The sequence below is a fragment of the Emys orbicularis genome, chromosome 24, assembly GCF_028017835.1.
Source record: "Emys orbicularis isolate rEmyOrb1 chromosome 24, rEmyOrb1.hap1, whole genome shotgun sequence".
NCBI classification, from domain to species: Eukaryota; Metazoa; Chordata; order Testudines; family Emydidae; genus Emys; species Emys orbicularis.
Window position 1 is genome coordinate 11,914,832 of NC_088706.1, and position 25,267 is coordinate 11,940,098.

The window sequence follows — 25,267 nt, forward strand, 5'->3', positions numbered from 1 at the left end:
GGGGAGGCGATCTGGGGTCAACGTCCTCCTGCGAGCCAGGCCCAGCTCTGGAAGGAGGGAGCAAAGGGAGGACGGACAGGAGTGTGTGGATGTTTTTTAAAGCAGGCAAAAAGGGAAGCTCCCAGCTTCATCTTCCTGCTGCTTTGGAAACAGCTGTGGTTGAGACACACACCCTGACCCACCTCAGCCCCTCCTTAGAAACAGACTCAATTTAAAATATAGATTCTCTGAAGAAGGAATGGGGTGGGTCCCAAAGCCGTCGAAAACCATCCAGCAGCTTCTTAAAGGGCAGTGGCTGTGTTTGCTCCTCCTTCCCCATCCTTCTTTCCGGGCCAGTTCTTGGGGGTTTGTGGATGGGTCCAGCCCGTAGGCCCCTTGTGTGTAAGATCAGAGGATGCTGAGCAAACGCACAGCTGGGAAGAGCAGCTACAGCCCGTACTCTGTAGGGCTCAGGAGAATGGCGAAGAAACACGGCTCACGTGAGCATGCCCTGGACTCCTTCTCCTACAGACCAAAGGTGTGGCTGAAGGTAGGTGGGAACCCAAGCTCAAATTCTGCCTTCTGCTTCTGTCCATGCAACTCCACCCAGGGGGCAACAGAGAAAGAGAGAGAATCCAGCCCCATGATTTCAACTAGAACCCCTCCAGCCTCCTAGCCAAGTCTGTGTGGCATAATAAAGCTGCCACCAGACAGGGAACATACCACCCTGCAATTGCCAAAGCAACAGAGTTCAGGGTCCACGGAGCCAATAGCTGGTAACGTCAGAGGGGGCTGCAATGGTGTAATCACGTCTCACTCCTGGCTAGGGGTTCGCGGGGGGCTGAAGATTCCTCTCGGCTCAGTTTGCCTGTTTATCCTTCTGGGATCTTGGAACTCACAGTCACCACCAGCCTCCTGGGGGTTCATTTATCATTTTTTGTCTCTAATTGAGCCTCGTGCGAAGGCCGGTGCCAGGTTTGAGAGCGAAGGGCCCTATTTATCCTCCGAGCAGCCGGAGCAAAGGCAGTAGAAGCTTCCTCACAGCCCTGCCCTGGAGGGACCATCTCTAGGGGAGAGGAGAGGGCAGCCCTCACGCTCATCCAGTTCCTGGGCTCGCAGCTGACGCTGCCACCACGAGGCCCAGTCGCCGCCAGCTGGGGTGGGTTTTGTCACGCTTGCTGAGAACTGGGCTGAGACCCACCAGACTCATTTCACGCACAGGCTGCCGAACAGCCGTCTGATAGGAACTACTGAAAGCAGCGTGGATCTGAATCACTGGCTTAGAGGTGGAAGACGCCACCAAGTCCCTGAGCCATGCAGTTCCTTATGGGTAGCTCTAGAAAGTCCTTGATCAGACAGTGGTTTCATGGGCTCTCCTAGGTAACTCCTGCTTTCCTTTTGTGTTGTGCTAAATAATGCGCCTTTGGCCAGAGAGAAGGCATCGTCAGCTAGGCTGGCTGGTCCTTTCCTTTCTGTAATTGAAACTGTTTCTGTTATCAGCCATGGTTTCTGATGCAACTCTACCCACAAACCAGACATGGTTGGCACGGAGTGGCTCATGGGTCTCCAGTCCACGGGAATGCCCTCCTATGACTTCTATGTTTATTCCAGCCTTCTCCTGTCACTGGCTTTGAAAGACCAGGTGTCTTCCCAGTACAGATACGCTGACAGGGCATTTCACATGCAAAACCTGTAGAATAGGAAATGCCCGATAAAAGACGTAAGGGAAACGTATCAAGCCAAATTCTGCTGTTATTTACATGTACTGGACTCCCTGGAAGTCAATGGGACTGCATGGGAAGAACTCAAAGTTGTCCCTGGGCCATCACAAGCTCTTCCTTCAGCAGCTACACACAACAGGCCTGAGTCATCCTGAATTTGACCTGAAATCCCCCGCAGGAAGCCAACAAATCTTCTTTGAATTGGGAATGGAAAAGCTCCAGTGGGGCTCCGGCTGTTGAACCATTGTGGGGTGACACTGTCACGACAATGTCACGTCGCGTTACATCCCAGCATGGTGTCTTCATCCCAGTGTGAGATCACGGCACATCACCTAAGGGGGACACCCTAGCCTGGAGGCAATGTCTGTCCTCTTGCACCCCCAGCTGTGCCCGGGTGTTTGGAGAACATAGTCTGAACTCTCGGCTTCTCCATGATCTCCTGGCTTTGGTCAGTTTGCACCAGCCATACCCTTTAACGGCATTTGTGCATGATTACGATACAGTGTCACATGCTCTGGATCCTAGGCCAGACTCAAAGCCAAGGCACAGGAAAGTTCTCCAAATCCATGAACAGAATAACCTGCTCTAAGTTGACGTTGGCACTGGGCGTCCAATGGAACCTTGTGTGACATACAATGACCTATTGTCAATCTACCCGGTAGAGGACAACCCAATATAACGTGGCATAGGGCAGTTAACACTGTAATTCCACATGGCAAAAGGGGCCACGGTGCAGAGAGAGACACCAAAAGAGACAGTGGAGGAGAGATCACCAGTAACTGATATAAGCCAGGCAGCCAGCAGGGACATGGAAGAAACCAGCTCATAGTGATCAGAGAGAACAGTCTGTGGTTTCTGAGTTGATGACTGATGCTTGTGAAAGGTCCAACATCAAGGGCTGTTTACGTGTTGAAAGCCTGGGGGGAAGGTCTTAGGCAACTGAGACTGTTAAGGCCACATCATATTTTCACCCCTGCGGGACTTTGCTTCTTGAGCTCCTGTGGGTGTTTCCAGTGGTGCAGGGACTGAGGTTATAAAGCTCTGTGCCTGGCTGTCGCTGTGTGGTACAGAGCAATGGATGAAGGACGCAAGTGGATCAGTACCTCAGGGTCTGGCCTAGTGGCACTCTATAAATCTAGAACGCTTTGGAACCTCATCCCAGTCTGGGCAGCACCTCCAGAAGGGAGATGCTGGGACAGATCGCGAGCTAAATTATAGCCCGTGTTTCTACAACGCTTCCTACAGCGCCTCCTGCCGGGCGGGCTGGATCAGGAACAGCACAGCTTTCACAACTTGTTAAGCCAGTGATACTCAGAGTATGGCTTGTGAGCTGCAAGTGACTCTTTAGCGGGTCTCCTGCAGCTCTGTGCAGCAAGTGATATTAAAACGCAGCGAGATTTAATTATTAACCAATCTAAGTTATTAACCGATCAGGATGCTTTTACGCTGGTATTAACCAATTAAGTTAACGGATTTGCTGTGAGAATAATAGATATAGGAATAGCACTATAGACAATGAAACATTGAATTCACACTCCTGTGGCTCTTTCGGGTAACGTTGATCCCTGATTTGGCTCCTGAAGTCTGAGTAGACTTGTATTAGTGCTAGTGGGATCAAGACGGTCTTGTTCCAAGACTTCTGCAATCATTTTGTTGTATCGAAATCATAATTCATCTTTGTTCAGTCCTTTTGTGGTTCACGGGGGGTCTACCCCCACTGTTGACCTGAATTCTTACTGATGTCAGCGGGAGTTCCACACACAGGGCAAAGAATGCAACTCTTATAGCTCTGAGAGGTGAATCATTTAAACCCGCCAACTTTTATTCGCAATTCAGTCATTTTCCTCTCCCCAGCTGGGTCACTGTCTTCATCTTCGGAGATTGTCCCTCAATTGCTGGAGGAAATGTTCCTTCAATTCCTTAAACCTCTTCTTGTTATGAAATGCAAACTCTGTAGCCACCTTAATTGATGATAAGACCGTGATCTCATTTCCCCGGGTGAAAATGCAGAGTAACCCCTCAGGTTTCAGTGCAGGAGTTACACCAGGGTTGCTGGAATCAGAATCGGGCCCATTAACTCATTAAATCTCATAGCCTCCTTGTAAAAGGTTCCTAAATGAAGAAACTGAGGCACAGAGAGATTAAGTGACTTGCTCAAGGTCACAAAGAAAGTCAGCGGCAGAGCTAGGCGGTCCTGACTCCCAGTGTCCTTCTGTAACAACTACCCATAGTCCAATCTCAGGACTAGGGATAGAACCCAGGAGTCCTGTCGCCCAGCCCTCACCCTGGCTTTACCCACTAGACCCCACTCCTCTTCTAGAGTTGCAGCTAGAACCCAAAAGTCCTGGCTCCCTCTCCCCTGCTCTCACCCCTGCACTGCCTCCCCTAATTAAGATGACGGTTCATAAGTGTGAGGACGGCCTTGGTAAGGCCGGTGGGACTGGTTCCTCCCCACTGGCTCTGGGAGGGTTGGAAGCCCCTTCCTTCTGGCCCGTTACACCCTCACTCATGTTCTTGTCCCATCAGGAGCTGCCACGGAAGGACGGCCTGGAAGCGCCGAATTCCAGCCTGGTGGACCTGTCCATGTCCAGCGCCAAGCTCAGCAGTAGCCCCAGCACAGTGGGCACACTCAAGCGCCCCACCAGCCTGAGCCGGCACGCCAGCGCTGCTGGCTTCCCTCTGTCCCCTGCGGGCACACGGGGCATCGCCAAGGGACAGAAGACCCCTGCTGCTTACAGCCCCATCGAGAGCGGGGAGGGGACTTTCATCGATGTGGAGGACATCTCGCAGCTCCTGGCTGACGTGGCCCGGTTTGCCGAGGGTTTGGAGAAGCTGAGAGACGTGGTCCTCAGAGACGGTAAGTGCTCACGACCACCTGGGCCCTCCTGCTCCCATAGGGACTTGCGGAACGTAAAGGCCTGAACAGGGGTTTCCATCGTGTCTGGTAAAGAATGGGGCAGGGGCAGGTGGGATAGAACGGAAGGCCCTGGGGAGCTCCCTGGCTCTGAAAGGGACCCTTGTGTCCTGCAATGCCCCCTGCTGCAGGCAGGCCAGCAGAAGGCAGACTAAGGCAGAGAAATAACCTGGAGCCTCGGATTTTCAGCCACGGCCTCTGATTTCTGGGTGCTCCCATTTTGGGATGCTTGATTTGAGCCACCCTGGGACAGATTTCCCAGAGGTGTTGGGCACTGGCAGCACCCAGTGACCTCAATTGGTGCTAAGCCCCTCGGACAATAAGGCCCAGGACTGAGAATGTACCCCTCAAAATCAGAGAAGGCTTTGAAAATCAGGGCCTCGCCCTGTTTGCACGGGGGGCTGGCAGAGGGGACACTGGCTGATTTGCCTTTGGCAACAAGACCCCTGCAGCCGGCACTTACCCACCCCATAGAAACAGGCCCATGGGTTTGGTGGCCTGGTGCATGCATCGGGGCTGATCCATGCCATGCTCTGGCCTCCTGGATCCGACGTCAGCACTGGTCTTGTGCTCTGCTGCTCCCTGCGCCAGTCACACAGCTATGAATCACCCACATGGGTCACGGCTGCCTGTGGCTGACGTGCTGGAAATGCCCGACCCCCCCTCCCAGATGCTTGAGCTCGATTCACCCTCCTGAGTGCTGGGGATTGAGGAAGATGATTCTGCAGGGTGGGAGAAGACAGGCTGTTTGCAGGGCATGGGCATCAAACCCTCTGTGAGCCCCTGAGCTCACAGGGGATAACATCAAAGAAATAATCCCGACGAGATCTTGGTGCCAGGCAGCCTGCCTGCCAATACTTCCTCTCCCCCTCGAACCTGGGCAGTCCCACGCAGGCATGCCAGTGGGACGCAGGAGCTCTGGCATTCTAATCCTGGCTCTGACACTGAGCCCCTGAACACGCCATTCTCCTGCTCTGGGCCTCAGTTTCCTCAGTAATATTAGTCACTTACCTACTTCCCATGCGTGTTGTGAGGATTAACGACCGTAAGAGACTTTGGAAATGGATTCTGATTTCTAGCTCTTTTCTGATCTCCGCTGCACCTCGTGTCATCATGTAGCCCTGTGCAAAGGGGCCCTAATTTGTTCCCAGAGCAGAATTCTCTGCTCCCTCATGCAGGTGGGAACATGAAACAACCCCACCCGAGCCTGATTCCCCTCTCACAGACATCATCGTAAACCAGGAGCAATTCCACTGAACTGAGTGGAACGATCCGGCCAGAAAGCTGGGCCGAGGAGACTCAGAAGCACTTGCAGCAAAATGGGGGTGACTCTGATCCACCTCCTGGGGCTCATGTTTGGCTCAATGAACCCCAACTCCATAGTGCTAATTAGGAAGGTATCCTGGACTCATCCCCCACAGAGAACTCCCAGCTTCTCAGCTGATGTCAATGAGCCCAGCCCCACTGAAATCAATGGAGTCTCATCCCTACCTGTGCTCAGGCGTGTCATGTGATCCAAGCTTCGCGGGGGGGGGGGGGGGGGATTGGGCTGGAGGAACTGGGCCCCAGCAGTGGAGCACTGCCAGGGGCCACAGGATGTGTGATTTTTAATATCCTGGGAATGCCCCTCAGCTGCTCTCCCTAACCAGCTGCACTGGTTCTGCTAACAATTGTGCTGTAATATGTTACGGTCATTTTGCCTTGATAGATTGGGGGGGCATAATCTAGCCCCCCAGCGAGTGTGAGCCAAAATTTCTAATTGCTCATCTGATCTCCAGAGACCGTGTCACTTCTCAGTGGAATGCAGCCACCTCTGGGGTGGAAGGGACACATGCAGGCTGGCCCCAACAGAGTGGGGGAGGCAGAGCAGTGACTGGGGCAGCTGTGAAGAGGAGAAGGCACAGGCACAGGCTAGAAAAGCAGCAGGCAGGGTCAGGCAGCACCTGCAGCTGAGAGTGGTAATGGGCAAAGGAAGGGCGGTGAGAGTGCTCTCCCCCACTGGCCACTCCGTGGCACTGATTGGACGCCTGCGTCCAAAGATGCACGGCTATAGGGGAGAGAGCGGGGTGGCTTCACAGGAGAAAAGGGCCGTGCATGGGGGTGATTCCAGAGAGGAAGGGGTCCCATATGGATCGGACAGCTGGGAGGTGGTGGAGTCACCCAGAGTGGGAGAGCAGAAAGCCTGTGCCTGCAGCATCCTGGGGGGGCTTTGCTCAGGAACCGGGCCCGACCTCCCCACGGTGGCCATGCAACTGCTTTGCTCCAGCCTTTCCTCTTGGCCCTGGAGCTGAGCAGTGGCAGCTGCCACGCGAGGCGAGGAAGAGGGGTAAGAGGCTGAGCAGGGGAGGGGGATCTGGGACAGGATAACATGACTTCCTGCCTGCAAGCTATTTTCATCTGCCTGCCTTTCCTGTTTACTGCAGCGCCAGCGATGGCTGGTGGCACCCAGATAAAGCCCTTGGAGTGGCATTGTGCACATTCCTCGCCTCTCCCCGAGCCCCATTCGCCCCGGGAACGAACCTGGGTTCCCAAAGGCCACTCTCTTCTTTACCAGGAGGCCAGGCTGGGGCGGGAAGTGGCCCTGCAGTCTCTGCCCTGTCCCTTTAAGAGGCTTCTCTCTCTGTAGGAGACAAAGGAAACTGTATATTTCCCGCACCCCTGGCTCGGGTGGGGCCCAGCTGGGGGGTCACATGATGACTTGTTTTTTCACTGCCAGCCATGCAAACATGTTGACTGCGGTCCCTGTTCCAGTGAAAAACACCAGCCCGAGGCCCCAGTGTGTAACATGGGGCGGGAGTATCCACAGGGAGGGAGGCGCAGTGACCCATGATTCAATTCTGAAAGGGGTGGGGAGGAACCTTGGGCCCAGGTCTCTCGCACCAAGGTTTGATTTTGGACCCCGTATCCAGATGAAAGTCCACCTTGAAGTGTGGCTCACCTTGCATCCCCTGCTCGGCCAGCCCTGCGTGGTCCTGGTCGCAACTGAATACGGTTGCTTAGGGCACTTGGACCCTGGCACGGTGGTTGGAGTGGGAGCCTGGTTCTGTATTGGGTCAGTGGGAGAAAAAAATCCACGGGCCAAACTCCATGGAGCTGCACCTGTTTATACCGGCTGTGGATCTGACCTGTTAGGCTGTTGGTCTGGAGGAGAGGGGATGGAAGGCGAAGGTTAAGTAGCTTTTGCAGAGTTAGTCAAAAACCGGGATTTCCATTCTGCAAGAAATGCCAACATTTGGGGGGAGGGGAAATTGTTCTGAAACAGGATGGCATTTCAAAATTTCCGGCAACCCCCCCCCCCATTGTTTTGGGTCAATCAAGCTGTTTTGGCTGGATTTTGACTTCTAATTTTTTTTAATCATCTAAAATAAACTCGATGAAAAACCGTTTCAAAATGAAAATGTCAAAACGCTTCGTTTTGATTCCCCCACCCCGGGCAATGAAATTGAGTCAAAATTGACGCGTTCCCCCCGAAAAGTTTGATTTCAACAAAGCGGGAACATATTCTGTGGGGAGATTTTCAACCAGCTCCTAAAGCCATGTAAAAGGGTGAAGGAAGGGAGAGAGACCGGGCTCAGGGGGACGCCGTGTGGGTTCTGGAGGAAGACTGAAGATGTTGAGGCAGGAACTGTGTGTGCATGAAGGGATGCAGCAATGGTTGTAGGGGATCGCACCATTTTGGTGGGTCCAACTCTCCCATGACATCTCTTTGTCCATCCCTGCTCAGCTGTGACACAGATCCCAGTTCTGTCCCTGCCCCCAGCCCCACCCGGCCTCTCTGCCTTCCATTCCGGATATAGCCTGGAAACGTAAGAGGAGACAGAGAATGCATGGGAAATCCCTTCCCCCCTGACACTGAGATAGGGGCCTGGGATGGAGGGTTTGCCCAGTCATAGCAGTCACTTTTCTACCAGGCTCCCTCTCTCCCGGATTTCTCTCCAAAGAAGGCTGCACCCTCCAGTCCCAGAGTCACCGACGCTGGGCTTAGTCCCTGGGCTTGTCAGTGCTGAGGTCACCCCATCTCCTAGCATCCAGGATTGGATTAAAGGGATCAGCCAGTCTAGACCTCACACCCCTTCCTTTCCTCCCTTATATGTGGCCTGCTTCCCTACCTCCTAGCAGTGCCGCTCACTCTGGGGCAATGCAGCCGTCCCACGCCCATGGCAATGCAGCTTAGAGTGCCCCGCATAGGCCCATGTTCTCACCAGGGACAAATTCTGCTCTCAGTTGCACCTGTAGAAACCAGAGTGAGGTCAGTGGAGTTCCTTTGGATTTACACTGATGTAGCAGAGCAAAATCTCAGTGCAGTGAGCAGACTGATAACAGGAACAATACTGCTCACGTATCACCTTTCGTCCAGGGATCTTAGAGCACTTTATGAACATTAATGAATACTCCCAGCACCCATGTAAGGTAGAAAAGCATGAATAATCCCGTGTTACATATGGGGAAACTGAGGCACAGAGAAGGGACAATGACTTGCTCAAGGTCTTGCAGTTGCAGAACTGGGGAAGGAACCCAGGAATCCTGACTCCCAGTCCCCGCTGCTCTAATCAATCAAACTCCATTCCACAGCAGTGAATGGAACCCAGGATTTCTGAGTCCGGGTCCACTGCTCTAACCACTAGATCAGCTCACATTCCCCTGTCAGAGCTGGGAAGAGAGCCTGTCACTCGCTCTACACCTCTGTGCTTGGCATCTGAAGGAAAAGCAATGTATGTTTTCCCCTGGACATGCTGGTAGCTTCTGGAGCCCCAGGGGCAGAATTCTACTGCACGTTCTCAGTCTGTGATCACACACAGGGCTGATGGGGCAGAAACAAGGGATGCTGGTGGGCAGCTTTATCTGGAGAGTCGCAGAAGGGGCTGGTTTCCTGGGGAAGCTCCCAATATCCAACTTCCTTTCCTGCCAGTAAACAAACTTCCCAAGGACCCTGGAGCCAGTTCCCGTGCTCACTCAAAGAGTGAGCTGGGGTGTGCGTAGGGAGAGCAGCCCGCTTATTTGCTGCATCTCCGATGGGTGGCTGAGAAAATCCACCCAGCAATCATCCTAAATGACGGCAATAATGGAAATTTGGCTGAGCAGGGAGGAGGCAACAAGAAGCCACTGGTCCCTCCGGGCTGCGTGGCAGGGAGTTCACATCCGGGCAGGGAATGAAAGGAAAGGAAATGAGGAGGAAATTCTCAAACTGCTTTCAAGGGAAACCGCCACCGAGGAAAAATCACTGGGGTCAAATGCCTCCCATCTCCCTCCTGCTGTCCCAGTCACACCACAGTCACACCACAGCCAGAAATAAACTCCCAGGGCCTGATTCTCCGTTGTCCTGCACCTGGGGTGTAAAAACCTCATGGCAAAGTGGGTGGCCAATGCTTTCAATGCCAGACCGGGAGCATTTAACGTCCGCTTTGCACAGGTCTAAATGCCTGTGTAGGGTCAGCCAGACCCTCCCTCTTGGTGGGGATCTGTGCCTTGGGATACAGCGAACCACTGATGGAGACAGCCAAGACATTCTCCATCTCCACCTACTACTGCAGTGTTGTTCCCTCTGGTCCATTCTCCTGGGCTGAGCTGGTTCAGAGCACCCCAAGCAATGAAGGGTTCCCAACACTTCCCTGTGGGGGCAGATCCACCTGTTTGGAGTCTATTTTTGTGACACTCACCTAAACTTTCCCTTGGGTCAATTTCTTCTCATCACTCTGCCTTTCCTTTCCCCTGTGGGGCTGGGAACATGTAGAGAGGCTGCTACTAGCTAGCAATGCAGTGAGTCCATATATGCTCCTCTATAGCACTTTTCATCTATAGGTCCCAAAGCAAGTCAGTATCTTGAATCTATTTGAAACTGAGGCAGAGGGAGAGGCTGTGACCTGCCCCCAGTCAGTCAGTGGTAGAGCTGGGACTAGAACCCAGGTCTCCTGTGCCCCAGTCCAGTGGTCTATCCACTAGGCCACAATGCTGCTACCAGGCATTTAGCTCTAGTGCAGTGTGTTCTAAGCCCCAGCAGTCAGTCCGAAGAACAATGCTTTATGCTCCTCTCATGCTTTCCATCCAGAGGTCTTACAGCATTGGCCAAAAGTAAGTATTGTTCCCATTTTTCCCGATGGGGAAACCTGAGGCACGGAGCAGTTAAGTGACTTGCTCAAGGTTACTCAGAGAGTCAGTGCCGGAATTCAGGGGCCAGATCCTCAGCTGGTGCAAATCGGTGCAGCTTCATTGAAGTCAGCAAGGCTATGCTGATTTCTTATATGCCCCCCATCACCCTAATAGCTGAGCCCTGCCTGATTCTCAGGCACCAACCACTCATCCACAGGTTCGAGAAGCTAGAGGGTTCGTCTCTCATGGAATTCCCAGTGCTATTCCGAAGGCTCTTTATTCATCTCATCCCAGCACCCCAACTAAAATTCACTCCCGACACACACATTCCCCCCCAAGCCAGCCAGCCGCTGAGCGTTACCAGACAGACAAGACTCATTTAACAAGCAGGGCACTCCCTGAAATCTCCTTGATCCTGCCTTATTGTCTTTCCTCTTCCTTAGGATGCTGCTCTGGCCTCAGGCCTTTAAACCCAGCCAGGGCTGGAATGCGGAGGGTCTGCCTTGGGAAGGGCAGTTCTCAGGGAGGAGGGAAGATGGGTGATCAAACCGAGGCAGAAACAGGAAGCTGAAGGGGTGGGTTTTAATGGGCTTGGGCTTGGCGGGGACGGGGGCTTTGTATAGAATCACAGAGTCATAGAACTGGAAGGGACCTCGAGAGGTCATCTAGTCCAGTCCCCTGCACTCATGGCAGGCCTAAGTATTATCTGCACCAGGAATCGGCAACCTTTGGCACGCGGCTCGCCAGGGTAAGGACCCTGGCAGGCCGGGCCGGTTTGTTTACCTTCTGCGTCCGCAGGTTCAGCCAATCGTGGCTCCCACTGGCCGCGGTTCGCCGCTCCAGGCCAATGGGAGTGGCGGGAAGCGGCGCTGGACGAGGGATGTGCTGGCCGCTGCTTCCCGCTGACCCCATTGGCCTGGAGCGGCGAACCGCGGACAGTGGGAGCAGTGATCGCCCGAACCTGCAGACACGGCAGGTAAACAAACCAGCCTGGCCTGCCAGGGTGCTTACCAGAGGTTGCCGATCCATGATCTAGACCATCCCTGACAGGTGTTTGTCCAACCTGCTCTTAAAAATCCCCAATGACGGAGATTCCACAACCTCCCTGGGCAATTTATTCCAGTGCTTAACCACCAGAATAAATTGCCTAGGGAGGCAATAATGTGTTAGTATGTAATGAGGGAGACTCAGAATCCCACGCACCCATGTTAGTTGCTGCTGGCCGCTAGAGAAGGATGCCATCTGGAAGCGCCATTCGTCTGTTGAGCATAGGGATCTTATGTCCTGTTTTGGCCGGGACAGTCCCTTTTTTTAGCCCTGTCCTGGCCATCCTGACCTTTTGGGCAACAGTGGGCATTTGGCAAAAGCAAACGGGACAAATGCCCACTTTTGTCAAAAATGTGGGGTGCAAAGGTACGTGCGGGGGGGGGGGTGAGCGGTGATGCCAGCCCCACGCGCGGGGGGGGGGAGTGAGCGGTGATGCCAGCCCCACGCGCGGGGCGGGGGGAGGCAGGGCTCCGGTGAGCAGCGATGCTGCAGGGCTCGGGTGAGCAGCGACGCCAGCCCCAGCCTTTGGGATATATGGTCACCCTAGTTGAGCATGAATGTGCCCGTTCCAACAGGGAGTGAGATGCGTTGGCCGGGACAGTCTAGGCAGCCTTCCCTAAGGGGTGGGGGGATATTGGTACCATCCCATCAGCACAGCGGAACCCACTCATGGAACAGGAGCCTGCGCTGATGCCTGTCTTGGGGTGACTGACAGGTGCTGAGCAGTCCAAGAGAGGGAGGAGGCTGGGAGAAGGTACGGGCAGGCCAGAGGCACCAGCAGGGATCTTCCTGGGCGGGGATACGCTGGGCAGGCTGGAGACACTGGTGGGGAAGCCACCAGTAGAGAGATTGGAGGCAGTGATGTGACACAGAGCACTCCAGAGTCCCGAGCACAGAGTAAATCTGGCTCCTTCCAAAGCTCCCACGGGATTAATCAGCCAGGAAAGGGGGCGTTCCCCCTGCCCTCCCACCACCCTGAGCAGACTGATCAAGATGAGCTGGGTGGACTGTGTTAGACTTCAGTTCAGATGGGGCGGCTCATCAGTGACATGGGTTCGGTAGGCTTCAGCCTCTCTCGGTCCCATAAAACCATTGCACAACTGGAAATGTCTGCTCAGAAGGAACTCCGCACTGCGACAATGGGTGCAGGGGCTGCCGGTCGGGGTTCTGGGGTGTTAGTACAGGTGGGGGAGCAGGACTGGAAGAGCAGAGGATGCTGCAGGTGAGGCTGAGGCCCAGGGGAATGGTCTGTGTGTGGGAGCTCGCCTTGCTATTACCCCGGTGCTCCTGTCCTACAGAGCGCCCGTCGCTAGCACAACGTTGACTTTACAGAATCAGGGCTGTAACGACCGCTTTGACCCCTCTCTGTTGCAGATCCCTTGGAGTCTCAACGGCCGCTAGCCCACGAGTGCCTGGGGGAAGCCCTGCGCATCCTCCGGCAGGTCATCTACAAGTACCCACTGCTCAACACCTTGGAGACCTTGACAGCTGCAGGAACCCTAATATCCAGGGTCAAAGGTCAGTCCACAGCACCTGTCTCCTGCTGGGTCATGAGCACAGAGCAGCGGCCACCTCAAAGGCTCAGCAATTCTGCTCACCCTTCGCTGCCTCCCTCCCCACTTGTCCCCAGCCACGCCCAGCACTTGGTATGGACTCACGGGCGTTGACCCTGTTCAGATCCAGCCTGGGCTGGAGGCAAATGGAAGCTGACCCTAAGGAAAGGCTCTTTGGGGTTGGGGTCGGGGCTGCATGGAATCAGAGTCTCAGTCCTTGGTTTGCAGACATTCTTTGCATCCAAACCACAATCACAACCAGTGCTAGCCTACCCCTTGCTCGCACATGCGGCAGACAGCGGCCAAGGGCTGAACTCCCTTCCGCATCCGGGGGGATGCTGGGGGGGGTCAGGCCCACTGGTAGGGAACAGCATCCAGGAAGCTGATGTGGCTGCTGCCCAGGGGGGTGGAGACAGTTCTTCAGTCACCAGCCCCTGGCACGAGGGTATTTCTGCCAGACGAGGCTTGTTCCCTACAGTCTGTTCTCCAGGGCTCGGGCCAGTCCACTTTAAAATGACTCCAGTGATCAAACTCCCACAGGGGAGAGGATCCCGCAGTCTGGTTGTCCTCCCCTCCCCGCTCCCCCGGGAACATTGCTGTGATATTCAGCCCACGATCCCCTCGCTTGCTCACGCCCTAATTCTCTTCATGCCCGCTGGCACAAACCTTCATGAACCGACACAAAAGCCTCTGTGGGTCACTAGTGTGACGCGTTCACTGGGCCAAATTCAGCATGTGGCCCCAGTGAAGTCAGTGGAATTACCCCAGAGACAAGTCTGGCCCTTCGTCTGACACGTCGCGCCTGCACCAAGAAGGAGCCAGCTGTCTCAGATCCCCAGGAGGTGCAGCGTGGATTAGCCAAGATTGAGCATTTAATTTCCTGGGATTAGAGAGAGCCCGGCCTGAGGGTGCTGGGGGAGCCCATTCATACCGAAGCTTTTACAAAGGAACTGCCCTTTCTCTAGACGGGGCGTCAGACGAGCCCAAGTGAATGATGCCAGTGGGAAACCTTCCAACAAACAAACCAGGGCATGGGAGAGGGAGGGCTGCTTTCTGAGCTGTAAAACCAGCCCCGGCCCTGCTAACACCCTCGACCTCACCCTGCCATGACCACATCGCTCTAAGAAACTGACTTGGGTGGAGAGTCTTGTAACATTCATCACTGGGGGTGACAGGGACCTAGGGCCAAACCCAGGCCCCGCTGAAATCAGTGGGAACTTGGACCTTGACTCCAATGGGAGGTTTGGCCCTTTCACTCATATTTTCCCCTTGGACACCACATGGCAAGCAGTGCTCAAGAGTCAGACCGTGATGTGTTTTCTGGATCTCTCAGTTCCACTTCAGGGCTGGGACAGGGGTGCGATATTTGGGGTGAGTCCTTGTCTGTCGGAAAGCCACCCCAGGCTCCCCTGCCTTGACTGATATAGGCGTCTGGGCTGCCAGCTCTCTTCCACCGGGACAAAATCGCTGCTGGTTGGCCATGAAAGCTTTGTGTGTGTCAGGGGGGACGTCCTCGAGGCTGGTGCAGGAGAACCACAGTAGTTGAAGATGGACAAGACCTACTAGGTCACCAAGTCTATCCTCCTGCAAAGGCAGGAGACGGGCTCTGATTCTCCTCTCCCTTCCACCACTTTCACATTGGTGTAATCCCATTGATTAAAGAGCGACAGGGGATGGATCACTTGATGATTCCCTGTTCATTCCCTCTGGGGCACCCGGCATTGGCCACTGTCGGTAGACAGGATACTGGGCTAGATGGACCTTTGGTCTGATCCAGTATGGCCAGGGCCGGTGCAAGGAAGTTTCGCGCCCTAGGCGAAACTTCCACCTTGCGCCCCCCCCCAGCCCTGCGGCAGCTCCCCGCCCCCCCCGCCCTGAAGCGCCCCCCCCCCCCGCAGCAGCTCCCCCCCCCCGGGGAGCCATGCGGCAGCTCCCCACCCCAGCTCACCTCTGCTCCGCCTCCTCCCCAAGCACGCCGCCCCCGCTCTAATTCTCCTCCCCTCCCAGGCTTGCGGCGCCAAACAGCTGATTGGCGCTGCAAGCCTGGGAGGCGGGAGAAGTGGAGCGGCGACCGGCGTAGGAACGATGTAAAAAAAAATTGGGGGCACCGCTTTTTGGCGCCCCCAAATCTTGGCACCCTAGGCAACCGCCTAGTTTGCCTAAAGGGTAGCACCAGCCCTGAGTATGGCCGTTCTTATGCGCTCACTCCTGATTTACACCGGCGAGGCCTAAAAGAGGGCGTCAGCCATAGGACCCGATTCTCCACTGCCCTGCGCCTTGTGTCGTCATGTACACCTAGGCGAAGCGGGTGTGAAACACCACCAGGTCAGAATTCTCCACTCTCGCCTCCTGGCCTCTGACCTCACGCCCATGTAAACAGCATCCCCAGGCAGTGGAGAGTCAGACCCCCACAATGAACCCATGGTACAACGCTGGGCTCTGCGTATCAACTTTCCCAGAGCCTGGGGATGTTTGGATCCAGGGGGTTCGTACAGACCCCGCCCCAATCAATACTAAGCACGGGGCACTCATAGAGCCCTGCAGAGGCCTGATTGTCCTCTCGCTTACCTTGGTGTGGATCGAGAGCCGCGCTGTTGAACTGAATGACGTTCCTCACGTAAAGCCAGTGGGGCCAGTTCTTTGTTCTGCACTTGTACAGCGCCCAGCACAATTGGGTCCTGGGCCGTCACTCGGGCTCCAAGCTGCTACAGCAATGGACATAATAAGAAGTGAGATCAGAATCAGGCCCCCTGCCTATTCAAAGAGATGAGCCAAGGCACAGATTGCAGCCTGGGGCCCAGCCCCTATTTTTTATTATTATTTTGAAGCCCCCTGGAACGTCGCTGGGGGTTTGGGGCCTAGTTCCCGCTTGTGCCTTTCCAAAGCTGACATGTACTGTTCACGCAGCTAAGGCAATGAATGAATCGGCTCTTAAACTGATCTTGCATGTTGATCTGAGCCCAAGTGATAGGAAAACAGCCAATTCCTTCTTCAGAGGCATTTAGAAAAACGTGCAATTGACAAGGGTGGAAATGCACGCCTGGGATTCCGAGGAGTGGGACCCCGAGAAAGCAGTTCCCAGCTGTGCTGTTATTCTTGTCAATGTTGTTTGATGGGCCTGATTTTCAAAAAATGGCCCGCAGATTCGTGGGCACTACTGTGCCCCCTCTGCTAATTGCTGGTGCAAAGGGCTGGTATTTGGGGGCGTCTCTAGACAACTGTGGCGGTGATCCAGGAAGATTTCTAAATACCGAACATCAGTACTCGCTTGTCACTGATGATGCAAACTTGTGTCTGCAAAACGGGGGCTGCAGGCTGAAAAACATATGCACAAGCTGGCCTATTTTCCAGCAAGTAGGAGAGAAAATGTCTGTTCAGCTGACATGAGGGGTTCTTAGGGCTGATCCAAAGCCCACAGAGGTCAGTGAGAGTCTTTGGATCCAGGCCTTAGATCTTTAGAGGTGGGCAAACTATGGCCCATGGGCCACATCCAGCCTGCGGGACCATCCTGCCCGGCCCTTGAGCTCCCGGCTGGGGAGGCTAGCCCCCGGCCCCTCCCCTGCAGCCTCAGCTCGCCATGCTGCCAGCTTTCTGGGCGGCGGGGCTGCGAGCTTCTGATGGGCAGCGCGGCGGTGGGGCTGGCTCCGGCCGGGCGGCGCGGCTGCCAGACATGCTGCTCTGAGCAGCATGGTAAGGGGGCGGATGGGGCGGAGGTTCTGGGGGGTGGTGGTCAGGGGACGGGGAACAGGGGGTTTGGATAGGCGTGGGAGTCCCGGGGGGCCTGTCAGGGGGCAGGGGTGTGGATAGGGGTCGGGACAGTCAGGGGACAGGGAGCAGGGGGGGTTGGATAGGGGGTGGGGTCCCGGCGGGCGGTTAGGGGCAGGGGGTTCCGGGGGGGGGGGGAAGTTAGGGGACAAGGAGCAGGGGGGGTTGGATGGGTTGGGGGTTCTGAGGGGGGCAGTCAGGGGGTGGATAGGGGGCGGGGGCCAGGCTGTTTGGGGAGGCACAGCCTTCCCTACCCGGCCCTCCATACAGTTTTGGAACCCCGATGTGGCCCTCGGGCCAAAAAGTTTGCCCGCCCCTGGCCTAGATTGCTAGGACTTTGAGGCAGGGGCAGTCTGTTAATTACAAGGCGTGGTGTGCCTAGCACAATGGAGCTCAGATTCGTGAGTGGGCCGTTAGGCGTTACTGCAATAAAAATCTTAAACCCTAATCATCATCGGCCACTATCTCCCTAGTCCCTGGCAGCACCGCATATTTCTGAGACGTGATTCTGCCAAGCATGCCAGTGCAAAGCCTTCCGAGAGCGCAGTGTTACAACAGCGGTGGGGGAAGGGACGGCGGGCTTAACCGCACACAGAGCACAACATTTTGCGTCACAGCCCTCATTTCCTGGACACCAAACGGTAACCACAAGGGACAGGAAGTTCCTCCATAGCAGGGTGGAACAAGATCTGCTGATCGGCTTGCTCAGTGATCGCCTGTCAGGGCCTCGGCATGGGCCGGGCTGTGTGGCACAGCAGTTGTGGCAAGCGCTGATGTGAGGCATGTTTAAAAATGGGGGGTTCCTCTGAGCCATGCAGCGAGTTGACTTTGATGAGCGACGAGGTTGTGAGCCAGATTCTGGTCTTTTACTCTGGGAGAGGCTTTAATTTTGCATGGCCCAGCACCTTGTGCCGGCATTTGCACAAGTGGCACGTGGGTGTCATATGCAACCTAATCAGAATGAACATTTCACACCTACTTTGCACTGGTGAAAATGACTGCACCGGGGTAGGGCAATGGAGAACCGAGCCCAGGGTGCAGGGAATACAGAATTGGGCCCATTCTCTTTTTACCATTTCATGCTAAAACCTCTAGCGATTCTACACTAGATTCATGCAGGAGCAGACCCAGAATGATTCTGCATCTGACCTATTCAGAATCCCTGGACTTGAACTAGATGGGAATAAAATTCTTCTTTTCTTTGGGATCTGGAGGATTCAGAGCTTGGGGTGACGGCTCACTCTGCCGGGGTGACCCCTCCACATGGGAGCTCTGCAGCTGCTCTCTCTCAGTCTGGGATTAGAGGGGTTCTTTGATCAGCCTTTTCCATCTCAAAGCAGAAGGCTCTGAAGCCGGAGGGCAGGAAATGCACAGCAGTAACACAGATTCATCTGATCTCTTATGGCGGCCTGGGGGTAGCTGGGAGTGATCAGGGCCGGCTCTGGCTTTTTTGCCGCCCCAGGCAAAAAAGCCTCCGGCCGCCCCCCCCCCCCCCGCGGGGGGGGCGGAGCCCGGGGGGGCGGCGAGCCCCGGCGGGGCCTCCGCTCTCCCCCCGGGGGCAGGGGGCAGGGCACGGGGGGTGAGCCCTGGGAGGAGGGCAGCGAGCCCCGGCGGGGGCTCGGCTCCCCCCCGGCGGCCAGAGCGCCGGGGGCAGGGCGGCGAGCCCCGGTGGGGGCTCAGCTCTCCCCCCGGCGGCCAGAGCGCCGGCGGGGGCAGGGCGGCGAGCCCCGGCGGGGGCTCGGCTCTCCCCCCGGCGGCCGGGGGGAGGGCGCCGGAGGGGAGGACGGCCGGAGCCCTGGGAGGAGGGCGGCGAGCCCCGGCGGGGGCTCCGCTCTCCCCCCGGCGGCCGGGGGCAGGGCGCCGGGGGGGGGAGGGCGTCGAGCCCCGGCGGGGGCTCGGCTCCCCCCCCCCCCCCCCCCGCGGCCAGAGCGCCGGGGACAGGGCGGCGAGCCCCGGCTGGGGCTCGGCTCTCCCCCCGGCGGCCAGAGCGCAGGGCGGCGAGCCCCGGCAGCCGCGGGAGGGCGGCCAGAGCGCCGGGGGGAGGGCGGCGATCCCGGCTGTGGCCCCGCTCTCCCCGGCGGCCCGAGCGCCGCGCCGCCCCCCTCCAGGTGCCGCCCCAAGCACCAGCTTGGTTGCCTGGTGCCTGGAGCCGGCCCTGGGAGTGATGATATGCAATTGTCCTTAGGGGAAATACAGACCAAGTAGGAGGAAACTTTTGCTAATGCTGAACAGGGAACAACCTCCCAAGGGAAGTGGTAAAAGCCCCATTACTGGGGAAATGTAAAACTGGACTGGACAAAGCCCTGGGGAATATTCCATGGGAACAATCCAGAGCTAACCCTCTCCAGGGTGCTGGACCAGATGAAACCTAGGCAGGCCTTTTCCACCTCTAACAAATATGATTATATGTATTGCAGGGCTCTGCCCCCAGGGTCTCTAGGTCTGTTTCAAAAGCTGCCCTGCTAGTGCCTTAGAAACGTACTGTGGCAATTAGCATAGAGAAGCTGGGTTCATCGATCCAAGACTGTTTTGTCGGTGGCACCTAGGGTACGTCTACACTGCAAACAAACCTGCAGCACCCAGTCACATAGCCCGGGTCAACTGTCTCGGGCTCACGGGACGTGTGCTGTGGGGCCAAAGATAGCAGTGTAGACATTCCTGCTTGGGCTTCTGCCTGGGCTCTGAAACCTAGAGGGGGGGAAGGGTCTCAGCCCGAGTGGGGATGTCTACACTGGTATTTTTAGCCCCATAACAGGAACCTGAGTCCACTGAACTGGGTTCGGAGACTTGCTGCTGCGAGGTTTTTTTGCAGTGTAGACGCACCAAGGGAAGAGGTACATGAGAACTGTCTAAGAGGGGCAGCTTAGCCTGAGAGCAGAGACTTCGTGGATGGGCTGCAAGGCTCACCCCTCTCTCCCTATGTCGGAGCAGGTCTGGGACCACCACTGGCAAGTGGGTGTCAGTCACAAAAGGGCTTTTGCTTCTCTTTCATTTCCAGGTTTCCACTACGAGTCCAACAATGAGACGGACAAGCGGGAGTTCGAGAAGGCGCTGGAGACCATCGCAGTCTCCTTCAGTAGCACGTAAGCGAACCGCAGCCAGCGGCGGTCTGGAGGACTTGCCCCTCCCCTGCCACCTCGACTGTCCCCAACACGCTGCCCCGCCCTGTCACTTTGCACACTCACACCTTGCCAAGGGGCAGCTTTCTGCCGGCAATGGTGAAAGACCAAGTTTTGGGTGTGCAACCCATCCCCCGCTCCCTGCGGCGTCACAAGTTCCTGGGTGGCCCCTGGCTGGATGTCCTGGTCTGTTCCTTCTCTCACTTACATCAGTTACACCCACGTTGTTATTGACCCCAGGAGGTCTGGTTCAGACAACCACTGGGGCAGGGATATTAAGATCCCCCAGTCTCCTCCTGACATCGCTTCACCTTCATCTAAACTGTTGGGGCTAAATCATTTGGGGGCTGATCCAATCCCCACTGACGCCAATAGGAAGACTCCCACTGAGCTGGATCAGGCCCTGGGGCCTGGCCCCTGGCAGACTCCAGGGACCTGCACTCTGAAGTGGTGTGGAAGGTCCTATGTGCTGCTCTCCAGTTAATAACTCTAACCGTGCTGACCAGCCATGTCCTCCTGCCCCTTCTTCCAGCGTGTCTGAATTCCTCATGGGAGAGGTGGACAGCAGCACCCTCCTCTCGATACCTCCTAGTGACCAGAATCAGGTGAGTGACACCAGCTTCGTTCATGCAGATCTGGGTCAGCCTGCTCCTAAGTGGACCGAGGGGGGATATTGCTGGGGTTTGCTTTTACTTCTGGTACACCGCCATTCAGAAGCCCTGAACAGGCCCTGCTCAGCGCCAAGAGAAGCAGCTACACATAGTCTCTGCTCAAGAACAAGTAGAGGCAACTAAGCCATCTGTCCCAGCTTAGCCTAGAAGGCACTGACAGAGCTGTGTGGGGAACATCGCACAGGCCTTGTCTGCTTAGTCCTGTATCTACTGCTATTCACGCGGACAAGGAGAGATCAAAAGAGCACATGGTGCTTAGCTAGAGAGGTGACAGGCCCCTGAGAAGGACCTCAGCTAGGTCACAGGAGGATCTTGTAGACCAAAGAGTGGAAGACTGAGAATCAGGGCTCTTGGTGTCTATTCTTGGCTCTGCTGCTGATTTGCTGTGTGACCTTGAGCAGGTCACTTAACCACAGATACTCCCGTGTCCCCAGAGGGCCTTCAGGTAGGACCCCAAGGCTGCACTTGGCAGATCAAAAGAGTTTGCTCCTTATTCTGGGCCTCAGTGAACATAGAGAACGGCCAGCAGCCCCAGGTTTCTCTATCCATCTCCTGGCTTCTGAAAAAAAACCCTGGCAGCCTGCTCCCGTCTTCACCCGTTGCACCTACTTCTCACTCTCTAACGAGTTCTTTTGCCTCCCCACCCGAACAGTCTATGGAGAACCTCTACGGAGACGGCATGCCAACCGGCATGGAAAGCTTTGATTCAGGTGAGTGATGTTTCATCATCTCCAATGGCTGGGTGCAGAATAAATCCTGCTGCGGGCAGGGAAGTCTGGGCAGCAGGACGGGCAGGGTGGCTCAGAGGACATGGCGTTCCCTCTCCATTACTGAGGTTCAGGGAGAAATGTGCAAGTGCCACTCCCTGGCTTGCAGTGGTGCTGAATGCCAGCGTTCCACAGGATCGCGGGGCGCAAGTGACAAGGACACAAGGCTTCACTGCAGGTGTATTCTTGCCCCCTGAACCCGGCACCTTAGGCAGCACCAAAGCAGTTAAATCTGCATTCTCCATGCCCACCGGACAGCCGAGGGCACAAAGGGGCTGGTAACAAACACTGCCATGAAATGTGCAGCTGAGTCTCGGAGCCAGCAGGTGGTGGGCAAGTTCAGGCAGGCAGAGTTCCTGCAAACCGTCCAGTGGATGCAATGTCCATCCAGCCACCGTCTCCTCCGAGACGAGAGACGAGGGGTCCTCCTCGTTTTCACTACTGCTGCAATACACCCAATGGCCCCAGCCGTTCCGTGAGGCCCTGCATGAACAGGTTCCCTGCCCCGAAGAGCTTACAGACCAGACCAGACAACACAAGCTGGTGTGACCGAGGGAGTGGAGCGGGGCCGAAAAGAGCAGAAGTACCAAGAACCCACCTTTCCATCGGCTGACTACGTGTGCAATTTGCAGAGATCACGCCAACTTGCTTATGAATGCTAGAAACATATCGGTAACCCTTACTGCGCCCGCTGCCTAGCCATGATCAGCTGGAAGTTCAATCCCGGCATGGCAGCACAAGTGGGCTTTGGAAAGGGGTTCGGAGAGCCAGGTAATGGCTTGACAGGCTCGTTTGGGGAGAGCACTTCATGGGACGGCTTTGGCAAGTGGAAGAAGCAGACAAACAAGCAACGGAAGCCGGCATCGTTGGCAGGCAACAGGCACCATGAGACACGAGAGCGGATTAGTAGGGTGGGGCAGGGTCATGAAGGGCTTTAAATGAAAGCTCAAGAAGTCTGTGTCTGCTGCCGTGGGGGAGGGTGACGTGGGGGAAGCCTGCAGCAGCTCAGGTCAGTTCTGCTCCTTGGTTCCAGTCCATGGTGGAGCTCTGCTTCTTTGATCCCTGCACGACTCCTGGAAACCCCAAGACAATTTGGGTGTGTAAGTCAGTGGATGAGAGTGCTTGGCAGTAGTTTAAGTGCCTGGCTCATTCTGTATCTCCTCCTCTCCCATCTTTCTCCGTGTCCCCCTGTCACAGTCCGTCCGTCTGCAGAAGAGGTGGACATCATGCTCCAGCGGTGTGAGGGCGGAGTGGAAGCTGCCCTCCAGTATGCCAAAAACATCTCCAAATACATGAAGGACCTTTTCTACTACCTGGAGAAGAGGACCACTCTGGGTGAGTGGCGAGAGGACGGAGGGCAGGGTCTGCTTCCCGAGATGCTGAATTCCTGAAGGCGGCATCGTAATGGGCCACAGTGCCATTCCCAGCTCACATTCTCGTAGTATTTATTATGGGCTGGAGGTTGAAGGGACCCCTTGACCCAGAAATGGGTTGGGGAGCGAGAGAGTCATTTACGGCCGAATGGACCGAGCACGGGCCTGGGAGTCGGGACTTGAATTCCATTCCAGACTTTGCCACTGATTCTGAATGGGCAAGTCTCTTTGCCTCAGTTGGGCTCGCTATAAAATGTTACCTGCCTTCCTATGTAAAGCACTTTCAGATCTATGGATGAAGTAAATCTATGTGCATTTGAAGAATTACTACCTTGATAGAAAAAGGCGAAGGGATGGGTGTGAGTGTGTGTGTTTGTATAGGACCTACACTATCTGCAGCACTGGCATTCTTTAATTTATATTCAGTGCTGAAATGACTGATACCCCCCAAATGAAACACAAAATCAGCAGGGCAAGGCCTTCTAAGTCCATCTTCACTTCCTTCCTTTCCCTTGCAGAGATGGAATTTGCCAAAGGGCTGCAGAAGATGGTGAACAGCTGCAAGCAAACGATCACTCAGGAGGTAGGTCAGAGCTCCTATGTAAGCACACCCCTTGTGTCTGGTTCCGGCATATGTCTGGGCCTTACTTACACCAGAAGCAAGCACTGGAAACCTCCCTCCTCATGAGAGAAACACTGCAGTTCCATAGCCTCAAAGGTTTAGCTATGCAATTCTAGGGTGTCATTTTTCAGAAGCAAGCTGCACTGCCTAATGCGGATCCGACGGCAGTCAGTGGAGAACTGAATTCAAAGGCCAGTAAGCACTTCTGAAAATCTCACGCCTAAACTTCTAGGTGGGACGCTTCATTTTTGAGACTCCCTGCTCCCTCGTGTAAAATCCAGGGGCCCGATTCCCCCACCCCAGGTCCAAGTAATGACCATCACTTCAACTTGAACCCAGGCTCTGAGTCGCATGACAATACGACCTGTTTGGGTGAGAGTGAGCTATCCACCAGCCAGGCTAGAAGGAATCCCAGGAGGAAGCGGTTATGGTATAAAGTCATATCGCAGAGTTTTACAGGCACTCTGGTTTGAGAGCTGCTGGGGATGAGGTTACGCACTTCAAGCTCAACAGAACCTCTGACATTTCCCCTTCTTCCCCTTTGCTAACAGTACATGATGCATCAATATGTAAAAGCTAGCTATGGGCCTTTGCCGGCAACACACAGGCAGTCTGGGCCTCTCACCCTCCTGCCCCCCCTGCCCCACGGCTATGACCATTTTTCTGTCACGTGCTCAGCCTGGTTTCTTGCTGTGGCAGTGACGCTCTGGGGGATGTTGTAATTTTCCAGCCGCACATGCCGTTCCTGTCGATCTACTCGCTGGCTCTGGAGCAAGATATGGAGTACGGCGCTGCAGTCCTGCAAACCGCTGCCACCTTGCAGAACCATACCTTCCTGCAGGTAGGAGAGATGCCCACACCCACACAGCTGCACGGGATGCCTTGGTGCAAATGGCTGGAGAGATCCCCTGCATCTGCTTTCCCGTTTGCTGTTTGATCTGCAGCGAACACCTGGTGCCCCTGAGTTCCCGGCTTTGAAACAGGAAGTGCCCTCTCCTACCGGAAATGGCACCTGAGAATAACCCCTTCCCACTAGAGACTTTGCAGCGGTAGAAGTGCTGTGCTGTCACTGTCTTTATACCATAGGGTTTCTCTTTCAGGCACAGATCTTCAGAGTTCCCTTTCACTCAACTAAGGCAGGGGTTGGGTTTGATATTTACCGGCGTCCCCCCTGTTACTGCTCCAAACTGGAGATGTGCCAGAATCAGAATCATGTATCCAAACTCCTGGGCTTTGGGGTGTTTGGATAAAGGGTCTCACAACCATCCCTACGTTCAGCAAAACCAAACCATTCATTTTTGCCATTCTCCAGCTCAGCTTAGGCCTCTCAGAGTCTGTGTATTTTTCCCGGCATGGACAAAGTTACACGTGCTGGTCACTAGCAGAAAGCTGCTAGGTCCGGTCTGCGTGCCCAGGACAGTAGGGTAACGCATGATCCTTTCACTGCCAGAGAACTCGGTTTGCTTATGTCAGCCGAAAATGAAAGTGAATGTGACAGCATCCACCTAATTTCTAGGTGTTTGTCCACAACACAGAACTGCCTTTAGTTCAGCCTGATCAGTGATAACAACTCTTAAATAGTACTTCTCATTTGTAGATTGCAAAGTCCCTAACAAAGGAAAGTATGTATCGGCATCCCCACTTTACAG

At 55.3% G+C, this 25,267-nt stretch overlaps 1 protein-coding gene across 1 annotated transcript in view; it reads left to right on the forward strand.

The window, feature by feature from the left end:
* The first annotated feature begins 276 nt into the window (after positions 1 to 276).
* The window catches only part of ARHGAP45 (Rho GTPase activating protein 45), a 43,208-nt gene continuing 18,217 nt past the window's right edge, over positions 277 to 25,267 (forward strand). Inside the window, exons 1-9 of the mRNA XM_065422059.1 lie at positions 277 to 529; positions 4,227 to 4,557; positions 13,123 to 13,266; positions 20,065 to 20,149; positions 20,718 to 20,790; positions 21,509 to 21,566; positions 22,821 to 22,958; positions 23,515 to 23,579; positions 24,349 to 24,459. Coding sequence (XP_065278131.1) covers positions 395 to 529; positions 4,227 to 4,557; positions 13,123 to 13,266; positions 20,065 to 20,149; positions 20,718 to 20,790; positions 21,509 to 21,566; positions 22,821 to 22,958; positions 23,515 to 23,579; positions 24,349 to 24,459 — 1,140 coding nt within the window. The 5' untranslated portion in view covers positions 277 to 394. The remainder of the gene's footprint in view (positions 530 to 4,226; positions 4,558 to 13,122; positions 13,267 to 20,064; positions 20,150 to 20,717; positions 20,791 to 21,508; positions 21,567 to 22,820; positions 22,959 to 23,514; positions 23,580 to 24,348; positions 24,460 to 25,267) is intronic.